Consider the following 27793-nt stretch of genomic DNA (forward strand, 5'->3'; position numbering starts at 1 on the left):
TTTTATTTTTAAAGATGATAGAAGAAACAAACATAAAAAAAGAAAAAGAAGAAAATAATCACACACAAAAACAAGAATTTTACGTGGTTTGGCAAAAACTGGTTACATCCATGATGGCACTGAACCTTCTTTTATTGATTGAGATACACAATATAAAGGAGGATACCTCCTTAAATAGGAGTCTACTAGTGTTGCTGAAAACAACAAAGAGTCTAGAATAAAATTACATAACTACCTTCTAAAAAATTTGCCTCTAGGGATAATGCCTATGAACCTCCACCTTGCGGGGGCTCATCCTCTGCAATTGCCTTACTGCAAAGTTGGATCCACAAAAATTATGAATTTATATCCAGGTAGAAAACGAGTTCCACACTCCAACAAATACCATAATATTATGTATTCTAATGATATTCTAAAAATATTGTGATATGTTTATGACATTCTCAGTTTACCTAAAAATGTCGATAGTATTTTTGATATTATCAGCAATGTCAATAGCTATGGTGCAAGCATCCTTGAGATATAAAAGATCCAATGAAGGAAGACCATTTTCCTAGTTCCTACTCAACTACTAGCTGTTTAGTGGAAAGGAGAAGTCAATGCATTGTTTCTATGTATCTAAGTTTACATTTATAAATAATGAGTAGAAATAGAACTCTTCAACCTGAGTTTGTAATTCATTTTGGATTATATTAATGAATTTTTTTCCTCTCCAAAATGATGTTTTAGTGAATATTTCTTTTTTTTGCACTTTCTTTGTGGTTTTGGTTGAAAGGTAAATTTGTTAGAAATTTTAGTTTGACAGGGACATGGCTTTTCATACTTGATTGTTGATTTGTTGCTCTATTTATTCGCTACCATATTTTGTTTTAATCATTTTTTTTCTTTCCAAGCTCCCAACTCAGTTTAGGGTCTCGCGTTTCGCTGTTTCTGTTGTGATCAACAGATGTAAATCTTCGTTAAGACACTCACCGGAAAGACGATCACTCTCGAGGTTGAGAGTTTCGACACGAGTGAAGGCCAAAATTCAAGATGAGGAGTATTTGATCTTTTGACCAAAAACAGTTCGAGGATGGCAGCACCTTAGCCAACTACAACATCCCAAAGCCTATGCATTTTTACTGTGCATTTATGCCCACCATGGCTTAAATTCTTGGTTTTGACCCTAATTATAGGTCGTTAATTTTTCGACCTCTTAAAAACCTAATTACTTGTCATAATGGCATGATTCAAAACAAGTTTTCAACTACATCCGTAGCAATTTTTCATACAACAGGAAAAGTACCCCAAAGAGGAGTAAACCCGAGCGCACCCCTTGACACTAAGGAGCCACTTACGTAAGGGAGATAACACCCACGGGAATCAAAACCCGACTGCCCTATCTAACAGCCTAGGCCCATTCCAACTAAGCTAACCCTTGGGTCCACATCTATAGCATTTGTTTTGCAAAAACATAGAATTTTTTGAAGAAAAGATTGATTTCTACTCATTAGTTCCTTACCTTAATTAGTAATCAATATTTACTCTATATATATACATATATATATATATATATATATATACATATATATTGGGCATGGTCGATTTACTAAGAATTCACACCTGAATCATGTGTTTTGGATGAAAAAATGATGTTTGGAGCCTAAAAAATTTACAAAGATTTTAGACCTTTGATTTTTTTAACTTTATAAAAACCCATCCATGTATTGAAATCAAATGCTTCAAAAGCTGATCTCTATAAAACCATGTACATGGATCACATCTGTACGGTTAGAATTTAAAAATAAAATGAAAATAACCCAAAAAACTTATTTAGCACTCGGTTTAGCACCAAATGAGTTTAGGACCCACCCATTACTCTATATACGAGTAATTAGAATATGAGAACTAGAATAATGAGAAACAGAAATATGTGAATTTCCAACACTTTTTTTGCAAATCCAACCATGTGGATGTGCTTGGCATGGTGAATTTGCTAGGAATCAACCATTGGACGTGTATTTTGGATGAAAAATGAGATTTTTGAATGCTTGAATATTTATGAAGATTATAAACCATTGATTTTAAAGCTTTAAAAAAAATCTCTTTTATGCATCAAAATAGAATTATTCAAAAGTGAGTTATTATAAAACAAAGCATATAGATCGTGTTAGAGTCAAGAGAAAAGAACAAAAAATCCATGAAAATAACAGTTCACACATTAGTTCCCATAGTGACTATATATATCAGATATTTTGACATAGGAAGCAGGATCAGTAACTTAATCATGAATCTTAAAGATGAGTTTTTCACAAATGAAACATCGCACGTGATAGAGAGGATGTCCCTTTTTCTGATTTGTTCCTTGCAGTGACTGGAGGCTGACGGCAAGAGCTACATCACCTGGTTCTCACCATTAACTTCTCCCTCAACTTCATCACCCTGTAAATCATTCCCCTTCCGTTGTAAAACGCCTTCTCAAACTTCATTCTCCTCGTCAACCCCTTACCCCTCTACCATCACCGCTTTAGATTCACCAGTTGTCTTTACTGCTTTAACATCAACTGATTTATCCCTGACACTGGCACCACCAGATTTCCCGAGTTCCTCCAGTTTTGCAGCATGCTTCTTTCCTTTAAGATGTGCGGCTAGCATCTTCTCACTATTGCACCCAATGCCACAATCCTCACACCAGAAATTGAAACTGCCCATCCCTTTTTTCTTGGTTTTCTGTGTTTTCAGTGTGTACCCAACTGCATTGACCTTCAGCTGGTTATTGTTACCTGTTGTATTTTTCCTCAGGTTAAAGTTCTTTGCAGCAAAACCAGGACCATTGTTGGGAGCACCAGCAATTTTGGTTGCATCCTTTTGTGGAGTTTTCTCGTCAATCTTGTCCAAAACACCGTCCCCTTTCTTTAGTTTCAATTCATCAATTTTTGCCTTGTGCTTTTTGCCCAGACGGTGCTCGGTCAAGCCATCCCTGCTTGTGCAACTAACGTTACACGGGGTACAGGTCCACACCCTTTGAAATGTCTTTCTTGGAATAGCTAACCATGGGACTTCCCTCTCCACCGATGCAGCTGTGCTAGCCGCTGAGGTGGGTGATGGACGAGTTTTGCGCTTTATCCCTGCAAGCTTAGTATTTAAAGACCTAGTCTGCAGGAGGCAAAAGTGGAAATAAATCCATAATCAAGCAACAGAGTCCGCAATAGCATGATGGCAAATATAGCAGTCATTCAAAATTTACAAGTGGTATTTTATTTATAGATGGGGAACAATAACATGGACTCACAAGAGTAAATGGACAATACCGAATGCATCTAATACATGCCAACCCGGAATTGGACAGCTATGCCATTTTTGTGGATAATGCCAACAGAATGCTCAATTAAATGTTTTTAGAAAAAAAAGTGCCTCATCCAAAGATTGCATCAAGTAGAGCACACAGAAACAGAAAATAAGGGGGAAAAGATGCACTACTCAATGCCACAAAAAAAAAGATGAACCAGAGGTTCTGAACCCACAAAGTAACAAATGGACCTTTATCAATAATCATTTACACTCAAGAAATGTCCTGCGAAAAAAATTAGACATCAAGTCCCTCAGCCAACTCATTAAGGATAGCAGCATCAAACTTCTTTCATATTGCAGAGAGCACATCACAAGTTACTTCAACAGCATAACAGAAAATCATTATGAGATGCCCCTTATTATATTATGATATCTAATATACTGTAATTCCTTGACACAAGGTGTCATGAATAATTTAAAACATAGTTGTACAACTCAGGCGTGAGAAGAGATGAATGAAGCGAGAAGCACGTTCAAGAAATTTTTGGATGCATGAAGTGTGAAGCATTTAGAAAGTACAAGGGGAAGCAAGGAATAGAGGAATAGTTAAGACGGGGTAATTTCAAATTTTAAGAGGAATCCAAAAGTGGGAAGTGAGTAGGAAGTGGTATGGGAATCGTTTAGGAAGTGATATAAATACTGATAAAATTGATGAAACTAAGAAGAAAACTTTTAAGAAATAAAGTTCATATTCAATAACTATGACATTCTATTAGAAAATTTTTTGATAACATAGTTAAAAGACTAACAAAAAATATACACTCAACAAAAGTACAAAATATTCAAAACGCAGTACTTTACTAGCCTTCAGAAAAAGAACTGTGCAGCAATTTATGCATACTCGCATATATTACAAATCTATGAGACTTCGACAAAGTCGCACATAAAATTAATTACTATATGATACTTTTGGACAATGAATAAAATGCTAAAGGTAGAATTGTTTTTATAGATCTATAAATGATATTTAATGGACATGCAAAGCTTATGAAGCAACAACAAAATACATTCATATTATCTCAAAATTTGCAAAAAAAACGAACATTTGAATAGTCTCATACTCATGTTACTGTTAATTTACACAAATTTCTAACATGCAACTAGGGTCATGTCTAGGAATCAGGATTCCCATGACTACAAATTGGGATACACAGGGAATTAGGATTCCTACTTTAAGTGCTTCCGCTAGCTAAGCTCTAAACTGGCTATGGCTCATAGATGTACAACCAGCTGACTATCCTTAAGGCACATTACTCTGATAGTCCCAAAAGATCAGCAATAAAAAAAAGGTATGTCATATAAAGTATTATTAGAAAACAAAAATAAATGTGTATAGCTTGTACCACAAATACCTTCTGAATTTTTGGTTTTCTACCCTGCATAAGTTAAGAGACATCTTCAAAATGCAGAAGGCCAAAAGCAAACCTAGAAAAGAGGAGATGCTGAAAAGAATAAGTTGAGTGTCCCCAGGTAAGTTGGAGCAACAAAGCTCTGGTGTTCACACGGATTTCAAAACCTAAGGAGTCTCACAATCACCTATGCAGGAGACAGACATAATTGGTCTGTGCATACCCCATAAAACCCATCAGCAAAAACTTATAGTGTCTGACAAGTCAATGAAGAATGTTCCACTTGATTCTCAAGAACAGGAAGAAACCAATCTATGTGAGGCCCCTCTCATCCTCTACCATCCGTCAAAGGCATCACAGGACAAAACTGCCGAACAATTTGGCCTACCAATTTACCAAATTTCATGAATGAACATTATGCTACCGTATGACATTATTGCATACCCCCAATGGTGCAATGACTAGGTCTTCTACAAACCAAACAACTTCAATTAAAGGTCTGTGGTACCACTTTTGAGAACTCAGGCTGAACATTGGCTCCACATTGAACCAGCTTTCAAGACAAAATGAAACAGCTAAAGTCCCAGGCTGGTGGTATGGTAGAAAACTTCACAAGGTTTGATTCAATATGACATGTTGAAGAAAAACAAACCATTAAAACCTCTATAGCCAAATTCAAGCTAGTAAGATGACTAGGCAAAATATGCACGTAAAGCAACATTTTCACTCCTTTCACAGCCTTATGCATGTCAAGACAAAGCAAGAAATGTTATATCCTAGGTATTGCCTTTCATGCCCTAGGGTATTTATGGAGGATCACCATGACTATATGGGCGTGTTGGTAAGAGGCTTTCAGATAGGATTATGAGAACAATTGTGATATGCAATTGATACATAAATAAAAGATAAAAGTACTCTCTCTCTCTCTCTCTCTCTCTCTCTCTCTCTCTCTCTCTCTCTCTCTCTCTCTCTCTCTCTCCACACACCATTGAACACCCAAAACGTTCTACGTATGTGCTGCTAGCATGCATGATCAGTGGCGCTTTTTTTATGTGTTCAAAACAACTTTAATGGCAGTTGCAGCCGCCACTAAAGACTCCCAAAAAAGATGCACAGTATGCGGCCAATCAGATGAACATTTGATATTTCAAGGTTTCAATCTTACCCCTTTTTGTATACACATATATACCCACTAGAAATGTGCTGGTGCACTACACCAAACATACAGTCATGTTTTTTGAAACAGGGAGGAGAAAATGGGAGAGAACATAATAGGATAGGCACAATTGGCACACCAAAAGGATGAGAATAGTTAGGGATTTGGGCCCATTAAGCTAAAAATAAATAAAACAAAATAAAATTGGTTAAAGATTGTAGTTCATTCTATAGGGTTTAAAGGATTTAAAATTGCCTAAGAATATGAGTCTATAAAGAAGAGAAGCAAAAAGTAATTATGAGAGAGAGAGAGACTTTTCTCAGCAAGTACAGATGAAAAGTGGAAAGGGTTGGACTTTGGAGGCACATGGTAGGTACAGATGAAAAATGGAAAGAGGTGGTAGCAATTACCAAAAGTGGAGTAACTTTGGGTAGTTGGTGGAAAATATGAAAAGTGGAAACAAAAGGGATTGCTTTCGGGGGTAATTCAGTATTTTTGGAGGGGTTTGGAGTCATGGACCCCTACAAGTAATGTGGTCAAGCCTATACAAGTTATAATAGTCCTTTTTTTCAAAAAATTTGGGGAGGTCCAAGGTGTTAAATATATGAAATTGATATATATATATATATATATATATATATATATATATATATATGTTTTTGTCTAAATTTTTTGTCTTTCACATAGTTGTTTCTAGTTTTATTTAAATGTAATTTTTGCTTTTTATTTTTTTGTATTACATTAAGGGGGCCACCATAGAGTCGTTGGGGCCCCAACGGTCATAAATATGACCGTTGGGAGCTCCCAACTGAAAAAGGTGTATAGTGTTTCGGGTATGGATCCTATACCAGACCCGAGTCCATTCCATTTATGTATAAGTGTATGATTTTAAGTGTATTTCTTTTTTTATCTGGGTTCGGATATTTCACTAGACCCGACCCACTGTGTACACTTAAGTGTATTTATACAAAGCATTAGGTCACGATTTCTGATATACAGAAATCGTGACAGCCGCAGTTGCCCCCTTTGGATTTCTCTTCTCGTCTCTCTCTCTTTCTCTCCCTCTCTTTCTCTGTTGCAGGTACAGATGAAATTCTAACATGGTATCAAAGCGTAGATCCATCTAGAGGCAAAAAAAACTCTGGCTCGTGACAACGATCAAATATTTGAGGTTTTCGCTTCTCTCTTTCTTTCTGTTCTTCTTTCTCTTTCGTCTCTTTTTTGTCTCTCTTTCTGAATCTTCCTGTGTACTCACATCTCACATGAGTTTCATCTCTGTGAATCTGTGATTCACAGGAACTCTATTCACATGAATCCAAATCGTGGATTGACTGCATTTCACGTGAACTGGTTCACGTGAAGCATCGGTTTTCTCCCAGATCGTGGGTTAACCACTTTTCACGTGAACTTGTGAACTGATTCACGCGAAACATTAAATTTATTTCTGTTAATCATTTGATCCTCTTTTACTCCATCTTTTCCAAAGTCTCTCTGCATATTCGGATGCTATAGTACTTCCCTTTGATTCCTTGTGCTCTGCTGCGCATTATTATTCTTGATTATCCTTTGATTCCTTGTGTTCTGATGTGCATTATTATTCTTGATTATCCTTTGTTGTGATTATCCTTTGTTGTCAAAAAAAACAAAAACAAAAAGGGGATACTCAACATGTGATTACCTTTTCGCGCAAGCCCCTTTTGGTGCACAAAAAAGCCCAAGTTTCGCCATTTTCTGAATTTAACAGTCTGTTATTCTCTGTCAACCGCAAAAAAAAAGAGTGTTGGGCGAAGGTTAAACTTTTTTGTCTGTTGATTCTTATTTTCTATGGATCCCTCACCCTCAATCAAATCTTTCTTCAAGTTTTCTCAACCAGCTTGTTTATGAGAAGTTGAATACCTCAAATTTCTTGATCTGGAAGAGGCAAATTATTCCTTTCATAAGAAGCCAAGGTCTCTTAGGTCACCTGGATGGAACCACTCCAGTTCCACTAGAATTTAGCCCGAGAGAAGAAAAAGATGATAAAGGGGCGAGTTCAATCGTGTATGTAAAAAATGCTGAATTTCTCAATTGGGAAAGAAAGGACCAATCAATTGTTGCATACATCACATCCACCCTGTCTCAAGAGATCCTTCTTGCCATTCCTGACAATTGTACAGCTCTACAACTCTGGGAACGACTGGTTCAAACGTATTCGCAGGTTTCTCAAGCAAGAGTAGTTTTTCTAAAAAGGGAATTTCAGTTGTTAAGGAAAGATTCCATGACCATCATGGAATATTTGAACAAGATGAAGATCATCACAGATCAACTTGCAGTTATAGGGTGTGCCGTTAGTGACAATGACATGGTGCAACAAACTCTGAGTGGATTGGGATCTGACTACAACATGATAGTCACTTCACTATTGTGTCTCCCTGTACTTCCTACCTTTGATGAGCTACGAGCCAAATTGATCCAATATGAAATGACTCTGAAGGGATTCTCTGAAAAAACTCATAATCATTCAAATTCTCAAGAAGTTTTTGCTACAGGAGTGACTTATGGTAGAGGACGAGGACGAAGAGGACAAGGGCGAAGTAGACACGGAGGGCGTGGTTTACTTTCCACTCCAAACATGTTTACTCATGCGCAGGGAACAAGATTCATTCCTATTTGCTTCCTTTGTAACAAAAAGGAATCAAGGCGAATTGTTGGCATAATCTAGAGAATAAAGGAAAGAGTCCACAAACAGAAATCAAGAGAAAGTTCACAAATACCAAAGACAGTGGAGAGATTAAAGATTTGTTGATATCTGCCTTGTCAGAGTTAAAATTGAAGCAGAGTGATGAAGGCACTTGGTTTGTCGATTCCGGGGCAGCGACTCATGTGACAGGCGATGCAGGTAAAATTTCTAATCCTATTCCTTATTTTGGAAAAAGTAAGATTGTCACTGGAGATGGATCCCACCATCATGTTTCCCATGTTGGAAAGACTGTCATCCCCATGTCACATTCAACTCTTACTCTTTCTGACGTTCTTCATGCCCCTGACATTAAGAAAAATATTGTCTCTGTCTCCAAACTTATTGATGATAATAATGCTTCAGTTGAATTCACTCTCTTCTCTGTGCAGGTCAAGGACCTACGCACGAGAGAAACATTCGCTGAAGGAAAGAGACGAGGCAACATGTATGTCTTTGAAGAAGCACCATGTCGTGATGTTCGCCCTTCTCACCTGATTTCAAAGCCTTCATCAGAGTCATGTTCATCCTCTTCTGCTAGTGTTTTTAGTATCTCTGAATGTAATAAGCCATCCTTATGGCATAGTAGGTTAGGACATTGTGGGAGTCATTTTATTGAGAAACTTGTTTCTAATAATCTCATTCCAAAAGAAAGTCTTAAAAGGGATGAGAGCAATCATAAATGTTTCAGTTGTCTTTTATGCAAGAGTCATGTATTGCCTTTCCATTCAATTAATAAGAGAGCTTCAAAACCTTTTGAGATCATTTGTTCTAATGTGTGTGGACCCGCCCCAATTGTCTATGGGTCTGGGAGCAGATATTATCTAATCTTTGTTGATAGCTATTCTCGATACACTTGGATATATTTCATTAAAAATAAGTCAGAGGTCTTTTCTTTGTTTCAAAAATTCTTTTTCTTGGTCAAAAATCAATTTTCTGAGTCCATTCAGTTTTTCCAATGTGATGGAGGTGGGGAATTTTCATCCCATGATTTTATTTCTTTTCTTCGAGATAACGGAATAGGAAGAAGAGTGTCCTGCCCTCACACTCCTCAACAAAATGGGATTGCTGAACGAAAACATAGACATATCGTTGAAAGTGCCATGAGTATGCTTCATGATAGCAATCTTCCCACCAACCTATGGACAAAAACCTTTCATTCTACCGTGCATGTGATAAATAGATTGTCGATGGTCGTTCTGGAAAATAAGTCTCTTTATCACTGCCTCTTTGGAGCTCATCCTAGTTAACATAATCTGCGTGTTTTTGGATGTGTTTGCTATGTGCATGTTGATCGGTCCCTGAGAAACAAGTTTCAAGACAAGGCCCAGAAGTGTAGGTTTGTGGGATACGCAGATGACTACAAAGGATATAGGTGTTATGATCCCATCAACAAACGTATCAGAATCTCAAGAAATGTTGTCTTTGATGAACAAAATTTTGATGACAAAGCTGACGCAACGAATATACCAACTGAAGTTTACTATCCTTGGTTGAGTTCAGAACTTTTTGCTAGCTCCAGCGAAGCATGTTCACCAGATTGCGTGCAGCAAGAAGAAGAGATGTCTGAAAACACTGAAACGTCGGGGCCACATAATTCAGAAAAAATACTTGGCAGATATAAAGGCATTGTCTATTCCAGACAGAGACCGATGACATCAAGCCATTCAGATCATACTTCAATCAGCAATCCGTCCCCTTCTCACACTCTTGAGATCAGAAAATCGAGCCGCATACGACATCCCATTGACAGGTGGGTTAGCTATAACAACTTCTCCTTGGATCTTCAATTGTTTTTAACTGCCCTCAATAAAGAAGATGAGCCCACTATGTACTACCAGGCAGCCACTTCTACCAAGTGGGTAGAAGCCATGAATGATGAAATGCAAACTTTGCATGAATGTGGAACTTGGGAAGTTGTTCCTAGACCGCCTAACAAAAATGTTGTCGGATGTAAATGGGTCTACAAGATAAAGTACAAGCCAGATGGAACTATTGAGCGATACAAGGCAAGGCTCGTGGCAAAAGGATTCACTCAAGAAGCAGGGCAAGACTATGATGAGACTTTTAGTCCGGTTGTAAGAATGGGAACAATTCGGATTATTATCTCTCTGGCTGTTGAACATGGGTGGAAGTTAAGTCAGCTTGATGTAAAGAATGCCTTCTTGCATGGGGACTTAAGGAGGAAGTGTATATGGAGCAACCCCATGGATATCAAGAACAAAATTGTAAAACCCATGTGTGCAGGTTAAAGAGAGTTATCTATGGTCTGAAGCAAGCATCTCGCTCTTGGTTTGATAGCTTCTCACTAGAGATTCAGAAACATGGATTTTCACGTTCCATGTTGGACCACTCATTGTTCTTTTTCAGAAGCCAGACTGTGACCACTCTGTTATTAATTTATGTTGATGATATTGTTATCACAGGAAACTCTACGGTCCACATCCAAGAAGTGAAAGACTTATTAGGTCAGAGGTTCAAAATGAAAGATCTTGGAACTCTACGCTATTTTCTTGGTGTAGAAGTTGATAATCAAACTCATGGCTTGACACTCACTCAGCACAAGTACACAGTAGATGTTCTCCGCAAGGCAGGCATGAAAGACTGCAAACCTTTGAGAACTACGAGTGTCCTGCATCACAAACTTAGTGTCCATGATGGAGATCTGTGTGATGATCCCACCAGGTATCGAAGCATAATAGGAATGTTACAGTATCTCACCTTCACTAGACCTGATATTGTTTATGCAGTCAATCAAGTATCTCAATTTATGCATGCGCCACGTATTGGACATATGGAAGTTGTTAAGAGGATCCTTAGATATCTGAAAGGGACTATTGGGGATGGATTGACATACTCACCACAGTCATATGACAAAGATGAGCATGGGCTTACTATATATTGTGATGCAGACTGGGCTGGAGATCCTGATGAACGAAGATCTACATCAGGATATTGTATCTTCATTGGAAGAAATATAGTCTCTTGGAGCAGTAGAAAACAAAAGGCTATCGCCAGATCAAGTATTGAGGCTGAGTATAGATCTATGGTTGCTGCCACTACCGAAGTCACATGGATCAGACATCTACTGACTGAAGTAGGAAAAAAGATCTCCCACACTATCTTGCTATGTGACAACCAAAGTGCTATTAACATGTCATTCAATCCAGTACATCAGAGTCATGCTAAGCACATTGAGATTGACCAACACTTTGTGAGACAGAAAGTTGAAGAAAAAGAGATTGAGCCTGAGTTCGTCAATACTGAAAAACAAGTTGCGGACCTATTTACGAAAGGGTTAACAAAGGATCATTTTTTGATGCTCAAAGGCAAGTTGTGCAAGGTCCATAACCATGATCAACTTGAGGGGGGTGAAAAAGGTGTATAGTGTTTCGGGTCTGGATCCTATACCAGACCCGAGTCCATTCCATTTATGTATAAGTGTATGATTTTAAGTGTATTTCTTTTTTTATCTAGGTTCGGATATTTCACTAGACCCGACCCGACCCACTGTGTACACTTAAGTGTATTTATACAAAGCATTAGGTCACGATTTCTGATATACAGAAATCGTGACAGTCGCAGTTGCCCCCTTTGGATTTCTCTTCTCGTCTCTCTCTCTCTCCTTCTCTCCCTCTCTTTCTCTGTTGCAGGTACAGATGAAATTCTAACACCAACGACTCTATGTGGGAGCTCCCAATGGTCCCTCACCTCCTCTTTGTTGTGTATAAATATAGGGGATGTCTCCCCTTGTTATTGTTAAGCTCCCCAAGCTCTCTTCAATAAAGACTATATTATTTACTTTTTTATGTTGCCTTTTTAAGGCTTTTGTATTGTCCCATCATGGACTTCTTGATTGTATTCTCCTTATGTCATTGTGCTTGTCCATTGTTGAACTTTGTTGATGTTTTTGCATCCTTGGGCTATATTTTCTCATACTTCATTACATGGTATACATGGTATCAAAGCAAGGTTGTGCTCTTGATTTTGTTAAAGGTATCTATTGATAGATTGTGATTCGGGAATCTCTTCCATATTTTTTGCTCGTCTTCTCTCTAAGTCACTATAGAAAATGAGGACAAGATTAATCTTTCGTTCAAGTTAGGCACCAACTATATTATGTGGGCATCTGCAATGGAGAATGACCTCAAAGACAAAAAGCTTTGGAAATATGTGATGGGCTTCATTCCAGAACCACAACTCAAACTTACCAAAATGAAAGGAGGACAAAAAAAGGCTCTAAAAGAAAATGTCCGCACCAAAGCCAATGAAGATCACTAATCCAAGATAGAGGATTGGGAAAGTAAACATGCAAAAATCCTTACATGGCTTATAAACAACATGGAGCTCAAGATATGTGCCAACATAGCCAAATTCCACAAGGCAAATGAGGTATGGTTTTTCATCAAAGGTATGTATACACAAAAAGACCTTGCAAGACAATTTTTTCTTCAAAAAAAAAAATGTATCATTAAGCAAGGGGACATGAGTGTCCATGATTATTTTAGCACCCCGAGTCCCTTATGGAATGAATTATCTCTTCTTGAAACTAAATGGGTTGCTAGTGAAGATATTGAACTTAGAAGAGAGCAAATGGAAAAAGAACATTTTTTTCCAATTTTTACATGGGCTTAGGCCCGAATATGAAGTTAGATCTCCCCTCCTTCATAGATCTAAGTCTCTTCCCTCAGAGGATGTTGTTGCCGAAATATGCCAAGAAGAAACTCGTCTTAGCATGATAAAAGGAGGAGATGAAGTATTAGCCGTATCCAAGCTCGGCAATCACGTTACAACTTATAAGTCTCCACACTTTGGGAGGCAAAATGGCTATAATGGAGGCTATAGGAAACTCATTTGTCATCATTGCCATGAATCGGGTCATATCTGGCCTAATTTTACCAAGTTATATGATACCCCAAAGAATAAAGTTGTTTTCGTTGAATATACTACAAGGAAAGAAGAACCAATTAAAAAAATGACTCTTTTTCGCTTACTCAATTATCGGAGGCACTTCAAATTCTACTCAAATCCCCATACACATCTGGTGCCGCAATTGCCTCATCTTCACCTCCAGAAATTTCTTCTTAGATCCTTGATTTGGAGGCCTCTTTTCATATGACACCTCTTGAGAATGGTTTATCTGACTTATGCACTAATTCAAAAACCTTTTATGTTTCAACTGCCGATGGAATATCTTTACAAATTAAAAGTGTTGAAAATTTAAATTCTTCTAAAAACTTTTTTGTACCAAATGTAAGAGTTAATTTACAACTAAATTTAAATCTTCTTTTTGTTTCACAAATTTTCGATCATGGATGTGCAATCTTCTTAACTCCGCCTGTGTATAACTGTTTAGTTATACACTGCCGATCCCAAGCCCGGATAAAGGAGGAGGGTTGCGGTAGGCCTCTGACAGCTAGCATAAAAACTTAGTCATACCCTATGAATATGAACCAATATGAGAATTTCGTTGGGGCGTTCCCTACTGAGCGACGCGTTGTACTCTATAGGCCCGAAGGCAGTGATAAATGGGCAAGGGTTGCTAGGTCGTCGCCCGGAAGCGACGCGTCACACCGGCGCCCGGGTGTGGTGTCAAATAGGCAAGGGTTCCCTCACTTTGTTGGACGGGTGGGGGTAAAGAAGTTAATCCAAGACCATAAAATTAGGTTAGCCACTTGGAACATAGGATCTTTAACTGGTAAGTTGGTAGAGTTAGTAGATGTTATGTGTAGGAAAAAGATTGATATTTTATGTCTACAAGAGACCAAATGGGTAGGTGAGAAAGCAAAAGTGATAGAACATTGGGGATATAAGATTTGGTATACAGGAATAAATAGGAATAAGAATGGAGTAGGGATTGTTATGAGTCGTGAGTTTATAGATAATGTAGTTGAGGTCCGTAGGAAGGGTGATAGGATTTTACTTATTAAATTAGTATTAGGTACGAATATTATTAGTGTTTATGCACCTCAAGTAGGTTTAGATGATTCCATTAAGCGTCAATTTTGGGAAGATTTAGATGGAGTAGTAAGAGATATCTTATGGAGAAAGGCTTTTCATCGGCGGTGACCTTAATGGGCATGTAGGCATTAGTAGGGATAGATTTGAGAGTATCCATGGAGGCTATGGTATAGGAGAAAGAAACGAAAATGGAGAAAGGATTTTAGATTTTGGTTTGTCCTATGATATGATCTTAGCAAACACTTGGTTTAGGAAGAGGGAGTCTCACCTAGTAACATTTAAAAGTGGGGTTAATACGAGTCAGATAGATTTTTTCCTACTTAGAAAGAGAGATAGGGGTTGTTGCATCAATTGTAAGGTTATATCGAGAGAAAGTGTAGCTACACAACATAGAGTCTTAATTTTAGATCTTAAAATTAAACAATACCGCAAAAGGGATAGGCATATGATAGATCCTAGAATTAAGTGGTGGGCACTGAAAGAAGCTAAACAAGGAATGTTTGTAGAGCGGGTAGTTAAGGAAGTTGATTGGTGTCTCGAGGAGGATTCAGAATCTATGTGGAATAAGATAGCGGGTGGCATGAGAAAGGTGGCTAAAGAGGTATTGGGTGAGTCTAAAGGTGGTGCACCGCTAGGTAAGGATACATCGTGGTGGAACGAGGATGTCATATTAGCTATTAAGGTTAAAAGAGAGTGTTATAGAAATCTAAGTAAAAATCGTGATAATGAGAATTTGGAGAAGTATATGATAGCAAAGAAGGAAGCTAAAAAAGTAGTTCGGAACGCGAGGGATAAGGTATATAAGGAGGTTTATGACAAGTTGGATACCAAAGAGGGTGAGAAGGATATTTATAGGCTTGCAAAGATGAGAGATAGGAAATCGAGGGATCTGGGTATGGTTAGATGTATCAAAGATGAAACGCAAAGGGTTTTAGTCAAAGATGAGGAGATTAAGGAGAGATGGAAAGATTATTTTGATAAGCTATTTAATGAAAGTCATGCTCAGGATCTTGGAAACTTTTCAATTCCTTTTCATGAGATGAATCGTGACTTCATGCGCAAGATTCAAAAGAAAGAAATTGCAGAGGCTTTGAAGAAAATGAAATCAAGAAGGGCAGTTGGCCCAGATGGTATACCTATCGAGGCTTGGAAATGCTTGGGAGAGAAAGGTTTAGAATGGTTGACAAATCTTTTTTAACAAGATTTGCCGGACAAATAAGATGCCTAATGAGTGGAGGAAGAGTACTTTGGTGCCTTTATATAAGAATAAGGGTGATATACAAGATTGCACAAACTATCGTGGTATAAAACTCATGAGTCATACTATGAAACTTTGGGAGAGGGTGATTGAGTCTAGGTTGAGGAAGATTGTCATGATATCGGAGAATCAATTTGGTTTTATGCCTCGAAGATCAACTATGGAAGCTATACATCTTCTTAGACAACTTATTGAGAGAAATAGAGAGAGGAACAAAGATTTGCATATGGTTTTTATTGATTTGGAGAAGGCTTACGATAGAGTACCTAGGGACGTTCTCTGGTGGACAATGATGAAGAAAGGTGTTTCTCTCAAGTACATTAGTATAATTAAAGATATGTATGAAGGAGTAGTAACCAATGTCTGCACTTGTGGAGGGGTGACAACCAATTTTCCTATAACGGTTGGGTTACATCAAGGATCTGCTTTAAGCCCTTTCCTATTTGCTATAGTGATGGATGAGCTTACGAGATCAATTCAAGAAAATGTGATATGGTGTATGTTGTTTGCTGATGATATTGTTTTGATTGATGAGTCTAGAGCTGGGGTTAATGCTAAGTTAGAATTATGGAGACAGACATTGGAAGCAAGAGGTTTTAAGTTGAGTAAGAGTAAGACAGAATACATGGAATGTCGATTTAGTAAGCAACGAAGTAGTGATGGGAGTATAGTGAAGCTTGGTGAGCACGAAATACCGGTGGATGATTCTTTCAAATATTTGGGATCTATCATTCAAAAGTATGGAGAAATTGATAGAGATGTAAATCATAGGATAAAAGTTGGGTGGATGAAATGGAAGAGTGCAACTGGAGTGTTGTGCGATCGTAGAATGCCATTGCGGTTGAAGGGAAAGTTTTATACGACGACTATTAGGCCCGCTTTACTATATAGTACGGAATGTTGGGCTGCCAAGAGACATCATATTCAAAAAATGAGTGTAGCTGAGATGCGTATGCTGAGATGGATGTGTGGAAATACAATAAAAGATAAGATTCGGAACGAGGAGATACGTAAGAAGGTAGGCGTTGCACCCATTGAAAATAAGATGAGAGAGAATCGTTTACGGTGGTTTGGACATATTCGACGAAGGCCTAATGATGCTCCAGTTAGAAGTATGGAGAAATGGGAAAATATATTAGTTAAAAGAGGTCGGGGTAGGCCTAGGAAGACATGGATGGAGGTGATAAGAAAGGATATGAATGCTTTGAACCTCACCGAGGACATGGCATTGGATAGAAATGAATGGAGGAGAAGGATTCATGTGGAAGACCCATAATGATTTTCTTTGTTGGTTCATATCGCCGACCCTAATTGTTTTGGGATAAAGGCGTAGTTGTTGTTGTTGATGTGGAATCTTCTTCTCATATAAGGGTTGCTTCGTGCAAGATCTCCAATCCGGAAAGCTGATTGGGCAAGGCCATAGAAAGGGAGATCTCTAGCATATGAACTATTTAAATTTTTCTAACAACTCTTTTGTAATTATGTCCAAAATAAAAATATTAAAACTTGGCATAAAAGACTTGGACATCCAAGTTTCTCTAAGATGTACCTTTTTTTCTTTGAAAAAAAAATTGTCTGTAAGGATTGTATCTTTGGAAAAATGAAATTCACTCCATTTTCAAATAGAACATTCATTTCTAAGAGACCTTTTGAATTAGTGCATTCAGATATTTGGAAACCTTCTCCCATCGTATCAAAAGAAGGATACTCATACTATGTAACCTTCATTGATGATTTCACTAGATATGTATAGATATACTTTCTTAATTTCAAATCTGATGTCTTCTCCTTTAAAAAATTTCATATGATTGTCAAAAATCAATTTTCAAGCAACATTTTTATTCTTAGATCTAATTCGGATTGTGAATATTTATCAAATGAGTTTCAAAATTATTCAAAATTAAATAAAATTTGTTACCAAAAGTCATGTCCTATAACTCCCCGACATTCTGAAAAGTTATTGGGCCGAGGTCACTCTAACATCAACCTATTTAATAAATAGAATGGTTTCATCGTCCTTACAAAACATATCCCCTTATGAAAAATTATTTGAAAGAAAACCCGACTTCGGTTGCGGATCTTTGGTTGCAAGTGCTTCGTCTTTTTTTCATAAAAGAGCTAAATTGTCTCCAAAAGCAATTGAATGTGTATTCTTGAGAAAAGATATAGATGTTTTGATCCTAAAAACAACAAACTATATGTTTCTAAAGATGTAACTTTTTTAGAAAATGAAAATGGTTTTGAGAAAACCAAAGACAACAATGAAGTTGAATATACATTTTTGTTTGATCTTTTACCACAAGAAGAGTTGAACTCTTGTGATTCCTTGGGTGACGAAGGGGATAATCTCCTAAATGTCAATGAAAATGGTAATGAGAATATGGAAGAAGAAATACATATAAATGATGATATTGTTGATAGACCTATACACATTTATACCAAACGTGATCAAAGAAATCCTCTAAATGCTTTAGAAAAATATTCTCAAAATTCAACCTTAGAGGAAACCTCTCTTAGGAGATCCAATCGTATTTCCAACCCACCAAATAGATTTGTATCCTATGACACATTAACACCAAAATTTATGTCATTTTTAATTGCATTACACATTCATTTCATGAACCATCTCATTATAACGAAGCAAAAAATCTTTCACAATAGGCTGAAGCTATGCATTTAGAACTTAGTGCTCTTGAAAAAGCTAAAACTTAGGAGATAACTTCATTACCCATAGTAAAGAAATCTATAGGATGTAGATGGGTTTTAAAAGTTAAAACCAAGAGTGATGGGTCTTTAGAACGTTAAAAAGCTAGACTAGTGGCCAAGGAATACTCTCAAGAATATGAAATTGACTACGAAAAAACATTTGCCCCGATTGCTAGCATGACTAGTGTTAAGACCCTCATAGTCGTTGCATCTATTAAACAATGGTTCATTTATAAATACCTTTTTAAATGGTGAATTAAATGAAGAAGTTTACATGGATCTTCCGTCGGGGGTTTGCATTGGAAAAGAAAAAAATCTTAAACTTAAAAAAACCTTATATGGTCTAAAACAAGCTCCAAAAGCTTGGCATGATAAATTTAGTAATGTGATGACTCATCTGGGTTTTCATTCATGTCGTACAGACACTGCTCTTTTTGTTAAAAGTACAGGTTCTATGATTGTTATTCTTCTACTTTATGTAGATGATATGATTATCACTGAAAGCGATAACCAAGGAATCAATGACATTAAAAATATTTTAAAAGAAAATTTTGATATATCTGATTTAGGTTTCTTAAGATACTTCTTAAGTATTAAAGTTGTGTACTCTCCTAGAGGGTACATTCTTTCTCAAATGAAACTTGTTGTACTAAGTCTGGTATTTCATATGATAAAAAGATAGAAACCTCAGAAGTCATTAACGCCAAATTGAGGCTAGAAGATGGGACTCTACTCGAAGATCCTACCCCTTACAACCAACTTGTTGGGTCACTCACATACTTATTCATCACTCGATCAGACATAACTCATGCAGTTCATTCTGTCAATCAATTTCAACATGCTCCTACCAATGTGCATTTAAGTGTTGTCTTAAGAATTATCAGATATATCGAGAATACCATAACCAAAAGGGTTTTTCTTTCCTCATCCTCTTCATTTGAGTTATATGCCTATACTTATGTTGATTGCGGTGGAAATCCCAATGATAGAGTCTCAATTCCAGGGTTCTGTGTATTTTTAAGGGACTATGATTTCATAGAAATGCAAGAAGCAACACAAAGTATCTCTATCCTCAACTGAAGCCGAATACAATGCAATGGCCAATACAACCATGAAGCTTGTGTGGCTTCGAAGTCTTCTCAATGATATGGGCATAGTCATCTATACACCTTTGAAGTTGTGATGCGACAATAAAAGTGCAATTTATATCGCAAGCAACCACACATTCCATGAGCGTACTAAACATATTGAAATGGACTGTCACTATATACGTGATGAATATCTGAGAAGAACTATTACCTTGTCGCATGTCACATCAAAGTACCAGCTGGCGGATTTCTTCACTAAAGCTCTTCCTGCTCATCGCTTTATGTTTCTCTTTAACAAACTTTCAGCTATTTTCCCGTAAAGTTTGAGGGGGTGTTAAAATATATGTACATGTTTTTGTCTAGATTGCTCGATAGGGGTATTTTTGTCTTTTCATATAGTTGTTTCTAGAAACAACTATTTCACTAGGTTAGATTTTTAGTTTTATTTAAATGTAATTTTTGCTTTTTATTTTTTTATTTTTTTATTTTTTTATTACATTGAGTGCCCCACCATAGAGTCGGTGGGAGCTCCCAACGACTCTATTTGGGAGCTCCCAATGGTCTCTCACCTCCTCTTTGTTGTGTATAAATAGGGAATGTCTCCCCTTGTTATTGTTAAGCTTCTCAAGCTCTCTTTGATAAATACTTTATATTCTTTACTTGTTTATGTTGTCTTTTTAAGGCTTTTGTATTATTCCATTGTTGACTTCTTGATTGTATTCTCCTTATGCCATTGTGCTTATTCATTATTGGACTTTGTTGATGCTTTTGCATCCTTGGGCTATATTTTTGCATACTTCATTACCTATGTCACAGGGATTCGGCTAGCAGGGTGCCGCACCCGCGTCGACGCGACTCGACGCGGGTGCGGGTGCGGCACCGGGTGCGGTCAACCAGACGCCTCTCTCTCTGCCCATTTTGGTTCATTTTTTTGGGGTTTAAAAAAAAATCTGAAACAAAAACACAAAAAGGATGAAGAAAAGTTCTGGACCAACGAGTGATGTGTTTCTTATCCTTCTTTGTTATTGTTAGGTAGGTAGAAGGGAAGAAGAAATACCTGCAGAGAGGCGAACCGCATCTCGTGGCGATGTGAGTCGAGGGGCTTTTGCAGGGGGCAGAAAGCTTTGGTCTTCTTCGATGTGGGATTTCCATTGCGGGTGCTGCTGCTGCTCATGATGGCTTTGAGGAGCCTCCATTTAACATTTGCTCCCTCTATTAACCTGATTTTTCTTCTGAACGCACAGACGAAATGGGCAGAGAGAGAGGCGTCTACTGTTAACCTGATTTTTCTTCTGAACGCACAGACGAAATGGGCAGAGAGAGAGAGAGGCGTCTACTGTTTCATTTATTGTGCACACTGTTTGAAGTGTGCCGAGGGTTGAATTATTAAAAGACGAAGCTGTCGATTTAGCTTTCGTATCTTATTCATTTATTGCGCACACTGTTTAAAGCTTTTGAGTGTCAGGGGTATCAACGGGTCGGGTTTACCCGGACCCGACCCGTACCAAGCCTTATAAGGTCAGGTATGGTGATAAATAAAAAGACCTGATTAAGATTCGGGTTCAGACCCGAAGATTCGATTAATCCCAGTATAGTTTATGAAATTTTATGTCAGACCCAGACCCGACCTGTGTTTCGATTAAGACTCGCAATTTCTTAATGTAAATATGATAAAAAATAGTAGTTTATCCGGTATGGCCTGAGTCTGGTTCATGTAGTTTTTATCGAGTTTGAGTATGGTTTTTCTTATGATCGCAGACCGCGCAGCTGGACCCATGCCGGAGGGAACCCCGGACCCCCCTTATATATATATATATATATATATATATATATATATATATATATATATATTACAATTTTGCCCCTACCGCACCCAGGTTTTTTGGAAGTGCCGAATCCCCGCACCCGCACCCATGTGACATAGTTCATTACTTATCCAAAATTCTTGGGGAGGTCAACGCCCCTACCTACCCTCTGGTTTCGCCCCCACATAGGGTGCTTCAATTGTGGCATTGAGCCACCATAAATTATGGTGCTATACTCTTCATTTACAAGGATATATTAACCAAAAACAAAAACTAGTCTATGCAACTCTCTCTCTCTCTCTCTCTCTCTCTCTCTCTCTCTCTCTCTCTCTCTCTCTCTCTCTCTCTCTCTCTCTCTCTCTCTCTCTCCAAGCCTTATCCCAACTACTTGGGGCTGGCTTAAAGAGTTTTGATTTTTATTTTTGGTTGGACGATGATACTGTGGTGAGGTGAAGAATGGTGTATTTGTGATGCAGAGCAGGATGGGCCCAGGTCCATACAGCCTGACCTAGGTAGCAGACCAGATTCACATAAAGGGATTGAGGATCGGACCCAAGCAGAGGATCCGATCCAGCACACGGTACCGAGACGCGGGGACGTGGCGCCCCTGCGTACCTACACCAGACGAGCACGAGGCACGCCGACTCGGATGACCCAGATCCAGCAGGAAGACGGCCTGGATCCCATCTCGGGTCCATGACTGGACCCGAGACCCGGGATCCTCAACCGAATTTATAAAACCCTCTCCTAGGGTTTTGTGCAGGCAGAGAAGCTTGAGAATCCAGCAGTTTTTACTCTTTTGTTATTGCCCATTGTTTTCACTTTTACAGTATTGTCTTTTGTTTTTTTTTTCAAGCATTGTTCGTTGATCTTCCATTTGTTATTGAAAGTTCGTTGAAAAATAAAGAAAACAAGCCACACCGATTTTCGGTGGGGCCTCGATTTGTTTCCTCCTTGAAGACGCTGCATCAATTTGGATCATGGAAACTAAATTTTAGGAGGTTACACCAGCAGTAGAAATTAATTAGTTACAAATGAACTGCAGCAAACCAATTAAACCACACACTACAGTGCAAAAGTAAGATGAAATGGGCTAACAACATGTCTATTCCATAAGAGCCAAAGTTAGAATCACACTTTACGAAAGATCGCACATCACTCTGGCAGGTAGACGGAAGGACAGAAAACACCAAAAGAGAGCAAAAATGATGCATCCAACAACCAGATTATTGTTAACAAAACTTTCTCACAAGAGCATCCGACATTTAATCACATATCTATATGCCAAATCTTCATAAACCAATAGTAATAATCAAGGTGATGAAAGAGACACTATGAATTCGGATCATGCACACATGATTCTCGTGTATGCATCCAAACCCAGGTAGGGATACCATCCTTGAAGGAAAAAAAATCATTTCTTAGCAGGGAAGGAAACCAATATCCAAGCCTCTGGTCCCAAATCCCTCAACCCAAAATCTTCCCCCTCAACACCAAATGATTGATGCCTTCATGATAGTCCGGTGAGCGCTCTGCGAGGGTGGCACTTCTTGGATGAAATCGCCTGGGGACGAGGCTTGAGCGCCTGGGAGGTGCTCTCAAGCCTCGTCGATCATCTATCTGTCTCAATCATCAACAAGAAAGCACACCCCTACAACAGTGAGTAGGACAAGTGATTCCCATTGACCAGGTGCAACCATAGTGACAAACGTTTTTATCGGCACTCATTTTTTCAAAAACTTGCGATAAATTGAAAAAAATCATAAATCTCGCATTTTTTCAGCAAAATCTCTACAATAAAAAAATAAATTAAATTTTATAAAATTTATTTTTTATAAGAAAATATTAATAAAAATCATTTAAAAATAAAAATACACAATTTTTTCGCGATAAATAGTCGTTTAAAACGTAAATATCGCGTTTAAATCGCGGTATTTATGTTTTTTCATAAATCTTGTGATATTTTGAAAATCTCATGAGAAATTGCCATTTTAAACTTTCAGGCAATTTCTCGCGATATTATTGCGAGATTTTCATAAATCTCGCGATATTTGTCACTATGGGTGCGGCCAAGGTTCAAGGGGTTTAATGAGAGTGGGTTTTTCTGCTTTCTTCTTCTCTATGCCTACAAAGGAAAAGGGCCACCAAGGAAAACTCGAGCGACAAAGATGAGTATCAACGAGAGAGAGAGAGAGAGAGGTTTTTTGGGGGGAAGAGGGATGCAATGGGAGATTGGGCAGGAAACAAAAATCAAAAAAGCAAAAAGGGGTTGTCACCATGGCAGCCCCTGACAATCGTCTCAAGATGGTTCTGAACAGTTCACATATTCTAGGAACTATATATATATAATAGATAATCCATATTTTTATGCATGTATATACAGATTCACACACAAACATAATATATATGAAGGTGAAACCAAGGGGCCGAAAGGGGCCTTGGCCCCTCCCCAAAAAAAAAAATTAAATAAAAAAGATTATTATAACTTATGTAGGCTGGAGTCTGGACCACATTAGGTATAGGGGTCCAAGCCCCCAAAAAGTACTAAAATACCCCTGAAAACAATCCCTTTTGTTTTTACTTTCTACATTTTTCACCCACAACTCAAGTCTACTCCACATTGAGTAATTATCTCCACCTTTATCCATCTTCTATCTATACCCACCATATGCCTCTAAAGTCCAACCCTTTCATCTATACTTGCCAAGAAAACTCTCTCTATGTCTTGATATTTACTTTTTGCTTCTCCATTTTGTAGATTTACATATTCTTAAGCAATTTTAAACCCCTTTAAACCTTATAGAATGAACTACAATCATTAACCGGTTTTTTTAGCTTAATGAGCCCAAAGCCCCTAACTATTGACACCCTTTTGGTGTGCGAATTGAGCCCATCATACTATCTTCTCCCCCCTCTTTCAAAAATATGAATCTCTCTCTCTCTCTCTCTCTCTCTCTCTCTCTCTCTCTCTCTCTCTCTCTCTCTCTCTCTCTCTCTCTCTCTGTGTGTGTGTTCTGTACAGTGCACCAGCACTTTTCTAATGGCCTAACATGTAATTTGTTTATAATTTCTTCATATACACACAACGTGTGAAAAGGGGTAAGATCAAACCCTTGAAACGTAGAATGATGTTCGGCTGCGTGGCCGCACTTTGTGCATCATTTTGGGAGTGTTTAGCAACGATTGTGACAAACACTAAAGGTGTTTTTGAGCACACAAAAAAAAATGTGTCGCTGATCATGCACGTGATCAGCAACGCATACAAGGTCGACTTTGATCAAACACGTTGGGTGCTCAATGGTACTCTCTCTCTCTCTCTCTCTCTCTCTCTCTCTCTCTCTCTCTCTCTCTCTCTCTCTCTATATATATATATATATATATATATATATATATATATATATATACATGCATACACGGGCTGGGCCAGGCCGACTAGTGTCAACCCGCTTCGACCCAGGGAGCAGTCCAAAATGCCAGCCCATTGTGGGCCAGCCCATGGCCCTAGTGGGATGGGCTGTTGCCCACCTCTAGGCGCAGGTCGTTTTGATACAAACGAAGCTCATAGATCGATTCAATACATTTTAAAGTAGTCAAGCCCATCCATGATTTGTAAGGGCCAATAATTGAAGTTAGCCACAACAAACTATTTTAACATCAGATATTCAAAAAGATAAGTTTGATCAGTATAATGATGACATTGGTAGCACTTCATTTAGAACAGTTGTGTGTGCCAAGTGTAATGCAATGAGTCCTATTAGATCCAATAAGATATGGAGATATAGCACATGCACATCTGATGACAAGCAGATAATGACGATAATGACAATAACAATGATTATGAGTTAACTATCACTGCAGCCAGGAGAGAAAAAAACAAGTATATATGCAACAAATCCTTGGTAACAAACCTAAAAGACAAAGAGAGAAAGCATGAGAACCAAACCAATAATCTGTTAAAACTAGATTATAACAAGAGAAGAAATATACACATTTTAGAAATTCATAATAATACCAATTTTCCAGAAAGAAAGAAGTGAAAGACAACCAAAGAACAGAAACCACATGAATCCATACACTGAAAATGACAGCAAAAATAATGGGTCAAAAAGAGACGTTTTCTCTTTTGTTTTTCAACATAATACAAACAAGATTGTACTTGGAAACTGAAAAGGGAGGGAAAATCTTTCCTTTACAAAAATAAAAAATAAAAGGAAAGAAAAAGTGGCAACAGGAAAATTTCCACAGTACGGAGTTATAGGCCATTATGCAACAAAGGCACGGCCGAGAAATGAAGTGCAGCATGAAGAAGACAGCAAACACTCCATGCATCTCCTAGAAAAGAGAAGCCATAAAACAAAACCCTCTTTCGGCATAAACCGCTTGTGAAACTCCCAATCAATCAACGGAAAAGGGGTCATAAACATATGGGAACACCTTTAATATGCAGATCGATTACAGTAGTTTAGACCATGCACACAAAAACTCTTATCATATTAGAGAAGAGAAAACGCGCGAAAAAACAAAGGAAGAATCAGAGCAAGAAGGGTTCAAATCATCATCAATATGATATCAGGAACAATAAAAAAAGAAGATTTCTGCAAGCATCCATTTAGAAGCGAATAATGAATGCAATCAATAAAAAAACAAATCTCGAAATTTCCAATCAAAAGCTACCTTTTTTTAAAGAAAATTTTATGCTTCCACGAATATAAAATCACACCAACAGAAAGGGATACGAACAAGCTATATCTCTAGAAGCAACCTATGAAAGCAATGCAGGAAATTCCTGACGGAAAAAAGGAAAGAAACAGTCTTTCTTGAACAAGACTCACAGGAGGTGGCGCCGCCGGCATTCTCTCCACAGCCCTCGGCTCAAGAAACCGCCCGCGGAAATCCCCCGCCTCCAGCCGGAAAGCTCCCAGCTCGGGCCGAAACCTGTCGATTACCGACCTCGACTCCGGCAAAGGCTGCGGAGCAAGCGAGAAGCAGTTCTCCGCCCTAATTTCCAGGACCGGAGAAGTCATTGCATCGAGCATCCGGCTCTCCCGCCGGAGCACAAGCTCCCGCTCGAGCTCCCTGCGGACCTCCTCCTCGATCCGGCGCCTTCTCTCGACGTCAGCCGCGAACAACTCCGCGCGGATCTTCTGTTTCTCCATCTCCAACCGCAGAGCGTCCCTCGAACTTAGGGTTTTCTCGAGTAGATGGCTGTCGGCGATGTCTCTGGTGATGTACCCCGCTGGAAATCGATACAAAACGTTCAGAAAGGAGAAAGTCGTTTCAGAAACCCTAGAAAATAAGAAAGTTGTTTCTCCAACCCCTACCTCGAATGGCTTCATTGGTGAAGAAGCCATCTTCGACGCTTCCATAAGGTTCGAACTGCCTCAAACGATGGTAATCCATCTAACCAAAGAAGAAGAAGAGGAAGAAGGAAGAGAGAGAGAGAGAGAGAGAGAGACTAAACCCTGCAGAGAGGAAGAAGAGGGACAGCACGGAGAACCACACGCCAAAAAAGGAAGGGTACTATCGTAATTTTCTGGAAATTCCGGCCCAACGGTGGAAGTCTCGTCCGCGGCCATTTCAATCCTACCGAACCGAATCGACGGTTCGATTTTATTTCCGATACGACTCAAATAAACTCGGCCTTGAGAAAACCTCGTCGTCAAAGCTGGCTGTTTTTTTTTTCCGGTAAGCGTCGTCAGGATTGCTTATCGAAAAAAAGAGCGTTTGTTTCATACTCTTTCTTGGTAAAACAAACTTCCCCGCAAGAAAAAAAATGGGGCAGTCTCGTTTGTTTCATTCACATAAAAGGAAAGGTTACATATTCCTAGAAAGTATTGTCAGCTCAGCCTTCTCATGAAAGTTCTTTGATGGGAGAAAAGTACGAGACGATTTACGCATGAAAAAGAGTCAGGTGGTGGAAAAACCTGGGGCTCATTTTATTCTACCATAGCACTTTTCCACCATATTGTTTGGATGTTTGTTCAGAAAGAGAATAATGGAAAAGCTGAGAGCTCAACAATTTCCCATAAAAATCACATGAAACACACTAACTCTAAATGTGAAAATCTTATTTTCCTATAAAAAGGGGTTAGATTTTCGTACATTGAGAATCATTTTCCACCTGTGCTTCAAAAAAGAGAATCATTTTCTACCTACGTGAGCTTTTCATGAGCAAAGTGCCTTCTTGTGGTGGATACTTTACAAATGCCCCTTAAGAGAGAAACCACTTCATCATTGAAAAACGAACAAATAGTATAATAACGATTAACAAATAACAAGTGATACAATATTTTTAAATAGCATTTTTTTTAATCATTTACATCTATATTCACCTTTATAATTGCATATGATTCTTATAATTTAGTTTTATAGATTTTTTTAGAACAAGATTTTTTTTTCTTTAGCGAATTCCGCGACGTTGCAG

At 38.2% G+C, this 27793-nt stretch overlaps 1 protein-coding gene across 1 annotated transcript; it reads right to left on the minus strand.

Annotated features, from left to right (window-relative positions):
• Nucleotides 1–2202: 2202 nt before the first annotated feature.
• LOC149842198 (uncharacterized) lies at nucleotides 2203–26918 on the minus strand. The gene is made up of 3 exons (XM_089998980.1): nucleotides 26691–26918; nucleotides 26202–26605; nucleotides 2203–3135 (listed from the first exon to the last, which is right to left on the minus strand). The coding sequence occupies exons 1-3, from the start codon at nucleotides 26767–26769 to the stop codon at nucleotides 2485–2487; spliced, it is 1134 nt and encodes a 377-aa protein (XP_089855106.1). The 5' UTR covers nucleotides 26770–26918; the 3' UTR covers nucleotides 2203–2484.
• Between the last annotated feature and the right edge of the window lie 875 nt (nucleotides 26919–27793).

This window comes from Nuphar pumila, chromosome 3, assembly GCF_984573655.1.
Source record: "Nuphar pumila chromosome 3, dmNupPumi1.hap1.1, whole genome shotgun sequence".
Classification (NCBI taxonomy): domain Eukaryota; kingdom Viridiplantae; phylum Streptophyta; class Magnoliopsida; order Nymphaeales; family Nymphaeaceae; genus Nuphar; species Nuphar pumila.

What these genes read in the sequence shown, in the direction of transcription:
- LOC149842198 (XM_089998980.1), bottom strand. Translation starts at nt 26,769, where the DNA reads ATGGATTACCATCGTTTGAGGCAGTTCGAACCTTATGGAAGCGTCGAA. An exon ending in CACCAATGAAGCCATTCGAG is followed by an intron (nt 26,606 to 26,690) that starts GTAGGGGTTGGA and finishes ATCGATTTCCAG; the next exon opens with CGGGGTACATCACCAGAGAC. An exon ending in TGCCGGCGGCGCCACCTCCT is followed by an intron (nt 3,136 to 26,201) that starts GTGAGTCTTGTT and finishes TGCCTCCTGCAG; the next exon opens with ACTAGGTCTTTAAATACTAA.